The following is an 11,825-nucleotide window of genomic DNA, read 5'->3' on the forward strand; positions in this document are numbered from 1 at the left end:
CCCAGGTAACGAAGTTTTGCCTTCTTGTCCAGACTCTTCTCGATGCGAGTGTTACGAATCAAGACGATATCTCCAGGTTTGAAGTCATAATCCTTGATAGTAGCAGCGTGGATGCGCTCATATCGACGAACAGCTTCTAACTTCTCCTTTGAGACTCGATCTCTCATCTCCTGAATATGATTTCGATGTTTCACCAATGCTCTCTTCGATATCCGACCAACTCAGCGGTACTGATGATTTTCCCTGGATATTCGACCAACCACGTCGATTCCACGATGTCGAATGGCAAAATCGGATGACAACCAGTCGCAGCGTAATAGGGTGAGCAGCCTAATCCTCTCCGAATGGTAATTCTATCCGCCCAAGTAACTTGAGGCAAGAAATAAAACCATTTGTTAGGGTTACCAGCGCACGCTTTTACAATCGACTGTCGAACATCTCGATGTCCACTCTCCACAGGTCCATTTGCCTTCGAATTATAGGGTGAAATCTTGATTCCAGTAATGCCATACTTGTTTCCGAGCCACTCAAGAGCCGCGAGAAACTGGGGCGCATTATCCGTCACCAATTCAGCAGGACAACCCCAACGACAGATAATATTCTCGAGTAAGAACATCCCAATCGTCGACGCCGTGTCTGATCTCAAGCCCTTAGCTTCCAGCCATCTACTCAATGAATCCCTCGCCGCAATGACCAACTTGTGTCCGTTTGAAGTCGCTCCCATGACCATCACATCGGTATGGATTTTCTGGAACAAGCTCGGAGTCTTCGTAGGTATAGGCGGTATTCGAATCATTGTACTCTGACGAACTTGACACATATGGCACGTTTTCACATACCAAGATACGTCTCGATCCATCTGAGGCCACCATAATCTGACTTCAATCAAGGATTTCGTTGCATACGCTCCTCGATGACCCAAACTATCGTGCGCAGAACGCATCGCATACATCCTATGCTCCTTCTTAACAACGATCTTGTGCATTCCATCCTTATCTCGACGGAAAAGCCTTCCTTTCTCACTCAGAAAGAACTTCCGGCGTATTTTATCAACGCTTCAAGGCCCTATCTGTGAATCCAGTCGGTCTCTTCTTGGTATTTGAAGCCACTTCTCAACCAACTCGAGCTTTTCATCCAGCGTACTCCTTCTGTCGTCCGATGCTCTTCAGGATATGGTTCCCTCTTCTTAGCATCCCATTTGAACGCTGAATTCGGTAGGAGTTTCTCAGGCTCTCGCACGAACGATGAAATGTACTGTGGCATCTCAATTCCTTCTCTGCGATAAGTATCCCTGATAATTTCTGCCTCATCCATTGATTCCACATAGGTATCCAAGCAAAGTTGACCATGCTCTCCTCCAGGCTTCGTTCTCCATTGTGTCGTGCTCATCGAGATCCAACGCTCCGAAGTAGAATCCACCTCTCGTGTCAATTTCCGACTTGAAATCATCATACTCCTTCGGTTGAGGAATCGAATAATCCCAATCTTTATGCACTCCTGGCTTCACCAACTCGGGTCCATCATCGGTATTCTCATACTCTTCATCTCCCGGTACTTTGTCTCGTCTCGAGAGTCCATCTGGCGTAAAGGTCTTGCCGATTACATGTTTCAACCTCGAAATGGAACATGAGAATCTGTTCAATCCACCGATTTATCGTTGCATTCGGGCCCATGCCAGGATTATCCAGCATTCCCTTAATATACGACGCATCTGTTTCAAGTACCAGATTTCTACAGCCCAAAATCCAATATTGCATGTGCTCCAAGCCTCGCTTTATGCCAAACAACTCTCGTTTCGCCTGAGAAAAGTTCGCCTGTCTCTCGTCGAGCGGTATTGATGAAAATCTTGAGTAGTATCGTTTCTTTGGGTTGTTCTCATGATACTGGTAGATCACGATTCCGATTCCCTTGTACGAACTATCGATCTGAATCACTGTTGTCCATCCTTCTGAGTAGTTCAACGGTCGAATCGCCGGACACTCCGCCACTGCCTTCTTGATCAACGCCATAGAAGCCTCTTGAAGCTCTCCCCACTCGAATTCCACTCCTTTCTTCAGCATATCCGTCATCGGCTTGCTCATAATATGGAAATCTTGAATGAAGTGCTTGATATACGTCAAGACTCCTAAGAATTGTCTTATCTCAGAGACATTCTTCAAAGGAGGCCATCGTGTAATGACTCCTACTCGATCCGTCGACGGCCTTCTTCCTTCGTACGAGCACGTATGGCCTACGACCACAAATTCATCCGCACACAACACCGCTTTCATGCCAGAAACCGTCAAACCTGAGTATTTCAGCCTTTGAACTACTCGATTCACGTTCTGCATATGCTCCCAGAAGAATCTACGAATCCCCTTATTCTCAGGTATCGTTTCCTCTTCTCCGTTCTCATCCTCGTACCGCGTTGCTGGTCCTCGAATAGGTACATCATCGATATATGGCATCGAAACGTGGGGAACCTCTTCTCGCAAGACGAAATTGACATCGTCATGGAAAATTGGTACGGAGTCGTCCATCCTTGAGGAAGTTTCACTAATCTCAACGCTCCGAAGGGCGACTGAAACGTTGTGTAGTCCCGCGAGGTCTCCGCAAGGTCCCTATGATCATATCCCAGTACAAATCCAAAACTCCCCCACACGCTCGACCCGAAAAGTGGTCTGCCAACTCTTCTGTCGCAGGTGGGATTCCTGAATGCGCAATTGTAACCGCGTTTAACGGCTCCAAAGCATGAACGAGTCGAATACTCTTGCCATCCTTCTTGAGAACACCAAAGAACTTCGAGCGATATGAAGCATTCGACGGTTCGTACACGCCCGCGTCGATTTTCTTCTTAATCACTTTACAAAACTCCTCTAGTTGTCCTCTCGGGATCGGAATACTCTTCTCTATCCACACTTTGTGCTCGACCGTCGGTATTTCGACAGGCGGAAAGAAATCATGTCGCAAAGTTCCTCGCTCCTCGTCATTCCAAGCGAACGCAGGCCAATGAAGCATCATGAAATTATGAATAACCTTCATTTCCTCGCTCCTCAAGAACCCAGTGTTGTGAACTTTATCGATAATTTCCATCCTCTCTTGTGTATATCTCTCGGTAGGTACGAATTCACTCGGATTTGGTGATAACTTAGGCATTTCAGCCAAAGGATCCCCGATGATTTCCCTCTTTATGCGATATTTCTCTGGAAGCTCACCATAAACTGGCCTCGTTTTCAACGCAACCGGTTTATACTTCTTTCCAGCGAATGTATCCATAATCTCGACTCCAGCCTCCACAGGTGAACCATTTCTCTCTCGATCGAACCCAAGGTCGGCACATTTCAGACACGGAATCGATGATTCATGCTGATGTACGTTCCCCAGATAAGATGTCTTCTACCGCCGCTCTAACTTCCTCGTCTGGTCCTTGACGGACACCCAATTCAGACTCGAATTTTACCACTAGCCCACTTTTCCTACTCTGTGAAGAGTGGTCGACTCGCTGTTGGACAAACTCCTCGAGCAACTCTTTTGCCTTTCGGTCCTTGGACATGGTTTTCGACTCTTTACTGGCTGTTAGGTACGCCAATTGCAGTTCTTCATCCTCAAATCGACACCCGTCCTCAGGTTCGATGTATCCCTCCACTCGCACTTCGCCCTTTTCATCAATTCCCATACACACACACAGCTCTTCGCCTCCCCAGTCTCCCACTAGTTCCTCGACGAGTTCTGAAAATCCGATTCCACCTCGACTTTGGCCCTATGCTCTCGATTCTCCTTCTGAACAGGCGGATCTTTCCCAGGTTCTTCGACCCGTTTCGAGTTCGACACCACAGAATAAGTTCCCCTTGCCTGAGTCGGTATCACACACCTTCGCTCTCGGTTAGGATCGCGAATCGTGAGCATTTGGTTCCCATTCCCAAAGTTTTCTAACTTGGATTCCGTTACTAGATCGAAAGGTCGTCCGAGCAAAACTTCATAAGCCACTTGGTCGATGATATGCACTTGCAGATAGACGGGTATGTCTCCAAACAAGAAGCATACATTTCTTGCTAACCCAGCAGACTTCTTCAGTTGCCCATTCGCACTTTGCATGTAGATTTGCAAGTCAGGATCCCAAGGAATTCCCAATCTTTCCGCTACCGACAATGCCATCGACACAATTTGCGATCCACTGTCAATAACACACTCCACACGCTCTCGCGCAGCGATTAACGGCCACACAACCCTCAACGACGCCGAATCTTTCCCTGAGAAGACTTGCTTGGGCGGTTCTCCCGGTGGGAGAGAAGCCACATACTGGAGATATGGGTCGGTACTCACGTATGAGCCTTCCCTTATTCCGTATTGCTTATCCTCTTCAGTAGAAATGTAGAACGAGTCCACCATTGCACCTGCCCTGCCCAAATCTGTCAACAGATGAGATGTGTTGATGGGACCCGATCGTGACATCTCCGGGGTATCAAAAACCTCAATTTCTCTTACTCTTCGACAATCCTCTCCGACAATTCCCCCCCATTGGACTTCTCCTGGGCTCAACACTGCCCGGGCGGCGTGCCGATGCCATCAACGGCGCGGCGGTGTTACTCAGCATGACACCTGCCCCCTCTGTCCGTCTGCTTGTCTCTCCACCGCTGTCACTGCCGTCACCGCCGCACCGTCCACCCTCGCGCGCGTCGGGCCTCGGCGCCGCGCGGCTGACGTCACAGCGCCATCATCGCGTGACCCGTGGCCCGGGCTCTGTCAGCTGCCACGTCGACCATGCTCCCCTGCTCACTGTCCTCCCGCCTCACTGTCCACCCGCTCGCTGCCGCCGCCGTCGCGGAACCTCACCACCTGTCAATGGTCATCACGCTGTCACGTTGCGGCTGCGTCACCGGCCACGTCGGCCCAGCAGGAAGCACTCCAGCCCACCATCAGCGGCCTGCCCGCCGCCACCACGCTCGTTGCTGCCGCGCTCGTTGCCCTCCGCATCACCGCCGGACTGACACGGGCTTGCCCTCCGCATCACCGCCGGACTGACACGGGCGCCGCATCACTGTCGCGCTTACTGTCGACGTCACGACACAGTCACCGCGTAACCCGGCCACGTCAACCCGGCCACATGTCCGTTGTCGACCCATCCCTTCGCTGCTCTTCCACCGTACCGACGCAGGACCCGCCCACGGCCACCGCCCGCCTATGCTTGCCGACCTCGCGTGCGCGTTTGCGCTGATTAACGCCGCAACGTCGCGTGCCCGTCTCTCGCTGTTGATACCATCGTCGCGCTGGTTGGAGCCGGCACCGCCGCGCGTGGGACAGCTACATCACGCGGGATCTCTTCACGCTGCCTCAAGTACTCATCACGGTGTACCTCAGCCCGTTTGGAGGAGGAACAAGCCAGCAACGAGCGGCATTCCTCTCTAAACTCCGTGCGGTCAAGTTCTCATTCGACGTCTATCACTTCAAACCTATGCGGAAGAGCGGAGAAGTCCCCAACTGCCCCATCTGCAAACTGTACGGACACCTGGCGTACATCTGCCCATTCACACGTGAGAACAGCGCAACATTCTGGTGGGGCCCGACCCAGACCCTCGGCGAACACACCGAAGGCCCGCTCGCCCTAAACAAGAGAGGCAGATCGGAACGGGGAAGGGGTGGACGAGGTGGCGCCCCACGCGGCCGTTACGTAAACAGAGGCAGCCGAGGAGGGTACAATAGTCGCAGATAATCGAGCTCATGTACTAAACACAATCCCAACTCAGTATATATTGAATGAACACATTTACATTGTTGAAACACAGAATGCCTAGGAACGGGACTAGAAGAAGACGTGGGATGTACCGACTCACGCAACCCAACCCTGCCAAATCTACTGACCAGTGTAAAACTGGGACAGGAAACAGGGGAGGGGACCGCGTTGGGAAAATGCACCCTTGACAATTCAGAAATGGGTTGTGAAGGGGGCATGAGTACCAACGCCGCAACAGCGGGGCCTATTTAGGCCGGGGTCCGCTGGCCAGCAGTCCTGGCATGACGGCGGGCGGAAGCTGCATACCCGATTTATGCAACGGAAGCCCAATGTCAACCCCGAACGGTAGGCGCTAACGTCGCGGGCCATGGCGCGGCCCGCGGCGTGCCTTTTCTTTTGCTACCACAAATTCAACACCATCTAACACAACCACAGGACATACCAGAATGCAACCCGGCACACGACTTGCGGCTCTCGGAGGGTCGGCGAGCTCCGCCACCGGCTTGCCAACACCCAATGATGGGAGCCACATTGGAGGGGAAACAGCGGCGGGTCAACCAGAGGTGAACTGGGATGGCCCAACCGATGACCATCCCCTTAACACCGATGAAGGTCAACCAACTGCGACTCTGCCCACAGTACCGGGAGCAGGGGGCATCAGAGAGGATGCTGTTATGGTGCAGTACGCACCAGGAACCCAGTACGAGGTTCCCCGGCCAGGCAACGAGTCAGTTGCCAGGGATGACACCGGAGACGCACAGTACGTGCATGTAGGCGACACCGCGGGAGTGATCCCAGTCGCAACTCTGCCCGCAGTACAGGGAGCAGGGGGCATCGCAGACGATGCTACGGTGCAAGATGCACCAGGAACTCAGTACGAAGTCCCACGGCTAGTAGAAAGGCCGCCCACACAAGGAGATGTGGAGAATTCACAAGCAGATGCACCTGCTATCCAAAACGAAACCGCGCAAGCACCGCGAGTGAACACACAGAGAGTCTTCCCGGGTCCTGACACCAGCGATAGCAGACTAGGGAAAAAGAACACCAAGGCGTCGACAATGGTTGCTTCGCTAAACATAAGAGGCAATGGGCATGTTAACCCAAGCCACGAAGACAGCAAATGGCCAGAGGTATGGCAGATGATGCGAGAGGAAAAGATTGGAGTCCTCATCGTCTGCGAATCACATCTGAGCGACGAACGAAAACAGCGCATTGACCGCCTGTTTGGAAGACGAATGAGACTCGAGTTCTCACGTGACGAAAGATCGCCAAATGCGAAAGGCGTCGCTTTTGTCCTTAACAAATTCCTTGTGAATGCTAAAGAAATAAACAAGCGTGAAATAGTCGCTGGCCGGGCCCTACTCCTAGAGATGAAACACGGAGACGGCTCAAAACTCTCCATTCTCGGCGTCTACGCGCCAAACGACCCGACTGAGAACGCTGAATTCTGGGACACAATCAACCAATGGTTTGCGAACAACCCACACGTGAGACGCCCGGACATAATGGGGGGCGACATAAATATGGTTGAGTCGGCAATTGACCGCCTCCCCGCACACAGTGACCCTGTCATCTGCGTGGATGCCCTCGACCGACTGAAAACTGCACTCGGCCTGGTGGACTACTGGAGGGAGACACACCCGACGACGCTGAAATATACATATGCCCAGTCCGAAGACCAAGGTGGAGCGGAATCGCGAATCGACAGATTCTATGTCCGCGCAAGCATTGCAGACGATACGTTCGAATGGACCTTCAAAACACCAGGCATCCGGACAGACCATAAGCTAATCAGCTTCCGAATAACAACCGTGGACTCGCCAACGATGGGTAGCGGCCGATGGACACTCCCCGAACACATAACGAGCGAGAAAACATTCAAAAAATATACCTCAGAGCGTGGCAAACTCCTCGAAGATAGTCTCGGCCTACTGAAGTCCCACCCAGAAATGCGCAGCCCCTCCAACAACCCACAAATACTCTGGGAAGAGTTCAAGGACGATATCACACACAAAGCAAGGGAACGAGCCAAAATAGTAACCCCCAAGATGACGAAAGAAATCAAAGATCTGGAGAAAAAACTGGATATGATAGTCAAAGACGCAAACATGACCGGGACATACCAGATGAAGCAAGCGCACGCACAAACAGATGCGACACCTTGTAGTTAGATGCGACACGTGTCCTATCTAAGCATCAAAATCAAACATTTGATACAGCAAATTTCGATGATACAATCATAATATGATGATAAAGGAGATGGCAACAGTTGGTATTTTATCTTGTTAGTATTTATTAAGTTGGTTAGGTTCAGTTAGTTAGGGTTCAGTTAGGGTTGGTTAGGTTCGGTTAGGGTTGGTTAGGTTCGGTTAGGGTTGGTTAGGTCTGGTTAGGGTTGGTTAGGTTCGGTTAGGGTTAGTTAAAGGTTCGTTTAAGGGGAAAGGTACATTATATATATGTTGTTGGGGATCATTTCAGTCTGATGGGACAATCAATGTATCATACGTAATATTGAAACAGAAGCGACACTTTAGTAATATGATGCAGCAGGTGTCGCATCTGTTTTTTGCGTGTGCTGGCTTCATCTGTACAATACTCAAACATGACTGACGAAGAAAAAACCCTCTCGGCGGCAGTGATGACCGAGAAGCTTGTGCAACTGCAACGAACCAGATTTAAATCCAACAGACAAACCGTCAAGATGCAGCATGTCGTACATGCAGAGCTCGTTGGAAGATACTGGTCCAAACTAAACAGGCCTGCGAAGCCAAAGGATATCATCCCACGCCTGCAAAAGAACGTCGGCTCGAACGAACAACCAAGATACGAGACTAACTCGAGAAAAATGGCATCCATGGCCCGTGATTACCATAACAAACTGCAGAACGAGCGAAACGACGTCCCACCAGAAGAACGGGAGACCAAGATTGACACAGTGCTAAACCGGGTAAAAGCGACCACGTCTCAAGACCAACAAACACGCCTTGGGGGCAAAGTCACCCGGGACGAAGTACTGAACGCACTGAAAATGTCAGCCAACTTCAAAGCACCTGGCCTAGACGGCATACCTTTTGAGCTTTGGAAAACACTGAACGATCGATACGAGTCAGCAAAGGAGAAAGCGGCGGAGGAAGAGAGAGTAGCAGAATTTGACGTGATTACCGCAATGCAAACGGTCTTCAACGACATCGAGGAGCATGGTATGGCGGAGAACACAGACTTCTCGGAGAGCTGGATGTGCCCACTGTACAAGAAAAATGACAAATCTGATATTGCGAACTATCGTCCAATCTCCCTCCTAAACACCGACTACAAAATATTCACGAAAGCTCTCACCATTAAACTCGCGCAAGAAGCCCCATCTCTTATACACACCGACCAAGCAGGCTTTGTCCCAAAACGGCAAATTCGGGACCAAGTATGGTTGACGAAAAGATTAATCGAATACGCTGAAGTGTCAGAACACGACGGGGTAATAGTCGCACTCGACCAAGAGAAAGCTTATGACAAAATAGAACATGACTACCTATGGCGGACTCTGCAGAAATTTGGAATACCAGAGCAATTTATTAAAACCGTACGGGCACTGTACAGCAACGCGAAAACATATGTCATGATCAACGGAGAGCGGAGTGAGCACCCCTTCAAGGTGACGGGGAGTGCGGCAAGGGGACCCACTCTCATGCCTTCTGTTCGACCTGGCCATAGAACCACTCGCAGAAGCACTACGATCCTCCCACCTGAAAGGGATCAAAATCGAAGGTAGAGTGGAAAGAATTATCACCTCCCTCTTCGCCGACGACACAATGGTGTACCTCGACAAGGAAGACGACTGGGGTGAATTATGGAAAATTCTAGATGAATGGTGCATTGCAGCGGGGGCTAAATTTAATGTTAGCAAGACGGAAATCATCCCTGTCGGGAGACAACAGCACCGTGAGGCAGTCGTTGAGTCGAGATGCATTAACGGACTAGACGGCACCAAAGTGGCTGACAACATCAAAATCGCAATGGACGGAGAACCAGTTCGCACCCTTGGAGCCTGGGTAGGGAACAACGTCGAAGATGCAGACACATGGGCAAGAACCCTTGAAAAAATTGACGGCGCTCTGGCGCATTGGGAACTGAGTAACCCTACAATGGAGGGACGCAGGCTCATTGTTCAAATGGTGGTGGGAGGTATGACACAATACCTTACCACAGTGCAAGGCATGCCCAAGGAGGTGGAGAACCGAATCGAGCGCAGGATACGCAACTTCCTATGGGCAGGTAAAAAGAGCGTGACGATAAACAAGGAAACAGTGTACGCACCGAAAGAAATTGGCGGCAGAAGCCTCCTTGACATCCGGCCCGGAACGAAGCCATAACCATAACGTGGCTCCAGAGATACCTAAATTTCGGCCCCGACAGACCCTCATGGGCATACGTCACAGACCAAATACTGATAAGGAATAAATCTGACGACCAAAAATATGGAAGTATGGAAACACGCACCAGCCCGTACCTACAACACTGGGAGCCCAAAGTATCATCGGCCAAAGTCGGAAACGACCTCGCACGCCTGATCAAGGCAGGAAAAGACCACGATGTCGGCATCGAGGCAATAGCTGTGTCCCGAAACATACAACGCAGTATGCCAATATGGCACCACATCAAGTCCAGCGAGGATGACTGGAGGGTCTTCCGCTACCCAAAGGCAACAATCGAATGCCTACACAAGAACCACAAAGTCAAGTCAGTCCGAGACGCGGAAGAACTGGCGAACAAAATGCAAACACGAAGACATACGTCACGAGTCGACTGTAAATGTACATCGTGCCAAATAACGAGGGTGGCGTCTAAATGTAAGCACCCGAATAAGTGCTACGAGAAGGCGAGAGACATGCTACATACCATCCAAGACAAATGGGACCCCAGATTGGCCCAGCCGGAGACGATGGAGGAACTCCTTGAAGACACACCGGTCGCACTCGATGAGAATATTGTCCCATTCAACCGGAAAGTCACCACACGAGGGTCCATAGCCGACACATTCCGCGTCTTCAGAAATGGAGCGCGAAATAAAGCAAAAGCGGCCCCGGACACTTCACCGCTACCCGCAAGCGGCCCAGCCGTCACAGTCTACACAGATGGGTCAGCACTTAAGAACGGAACCCCCCAGGTGCAGGCTGGAGCCGGCATCTTCTTTGGGGAAAATGACCCTAGGAACAGGTCACTGAGAATCCCCGCCCACCTCTCGCCATCCAACCAGGTTGGAGAGCTGGCGGCAGTAAAAGAAGCCGCAGAAATGTGCCCCATCGACCGCCCACTGCACATAATCAGTGACTCAAGGTACACAATCGACGGCCTCACGAAGAACCTACAGAACTGGGAAGATGTCGGATTCTTCCTCGTGGAAAATGGTGAGCTGGGCGCGCAACGGTGTCGAGGATCAGAGAACGCAGGGCGGAGACGACCTTCCAATGGGTCAAAGGCCACGCTGGCAACGAAGGGAACGAAGGGGCCGACGAACTGGCTGGCCTTGGTGCAACACAAACCCCGAAGACGAAATTCGTATGGATTTGAGACCAGACTTAGTCCTCCCGGGGCCAAACTACAGGCGATCAAACAGTCGACGGCCTACAAAATAATCAGACAAATAAATATGGCGAAACCGGACTACGAGGAAGCCCTCAATAGACGGGCCACAAGGAACAACATGTCCAAAGCACAAAACGCGATTGAGTCGCGAGAGGACACGACCGCTACCGAGAAAACAATCTGGAAAGCGACGAGACACAAAGATGTGTCACGCATAATCCGAATCTTCATGTGGAAACTGCTGCATGGAGGCTTCAAAGTGGGCAACCACTGGAAGGACATCCCACAGTACACAGACTGGGTAGATTGCAGGAAATGCGGACTCACCGAATCCATGGAGCATATTCTGACAAAATGCGAATGTCAGGGACAGGAAGAGATCTGGAAATTGGTGAGCAACACATGGGAAAAGAAAACAGGCAACGAAATTAAACCCACAATCGGCCAGATAATGGCCTCTGGTGCACCGGCGCGAGCCAGGGAAAGAGTAGTGGCGAAGAGCGACTATACCGAGTACTAATATCAGAGTCAGCAT

General features: G+C 51.0%; 1 protein-coding gene across 1 annotated transcript; it reads right to left on the bottom strand.

Moving 5' to 3' along the window:
* Positions 1 to 9,564: 9,564 nt before the first annotated feature.
* MIND_00278200 (uncharacterized protein) lies at positions 9,565 to 10,793 on the bottom strand (the record flags this gene model as incomplete). The annotated part of the gene is made up of 10 exons (XM_037359654.1): positions 10,604 to 10,793; positions 10,499 to 10,548; positions 10,412 to 10,421; positions 10,205 to 10,214; positions 10,146 to 10,151; positions 10,022 to 10,100; positions 9,962 to 9,969; positions 9,744 to 9,752; positions 9,646 to 9,700; positions 9,565 to 9,592 (listed from the first exon to the last, which is right to left on the bottom strand). The coding sequence occupies exons 1-10, from the start codon at positions 10,730 to 10,732 to the stop codon at positions 9,565 to 9,567; spliced, it is 384 nt and encodes a 127-aa protein (XP_037224749.1). The 5' UTR covers positions 10,733 to 10,793.
* Between the last annotated feature and the right edge of the window lie 1,032 nt (positions 10,794 to 11,825).

Source organism: Mycena indigotica, assembly GCF_014461135.1.
Source record: "Mycena indigotica strain 171206Taipei chromosome Unknown Mind.scaff0002, whole genome shotgun sequence".
NCBI classification, from domain to species: Eukaryota; Fungi; Basidiomycota; class Agaricomycetes; order Agaricales; family Mycenaceae; genus Mycena; species Mycena indigotica.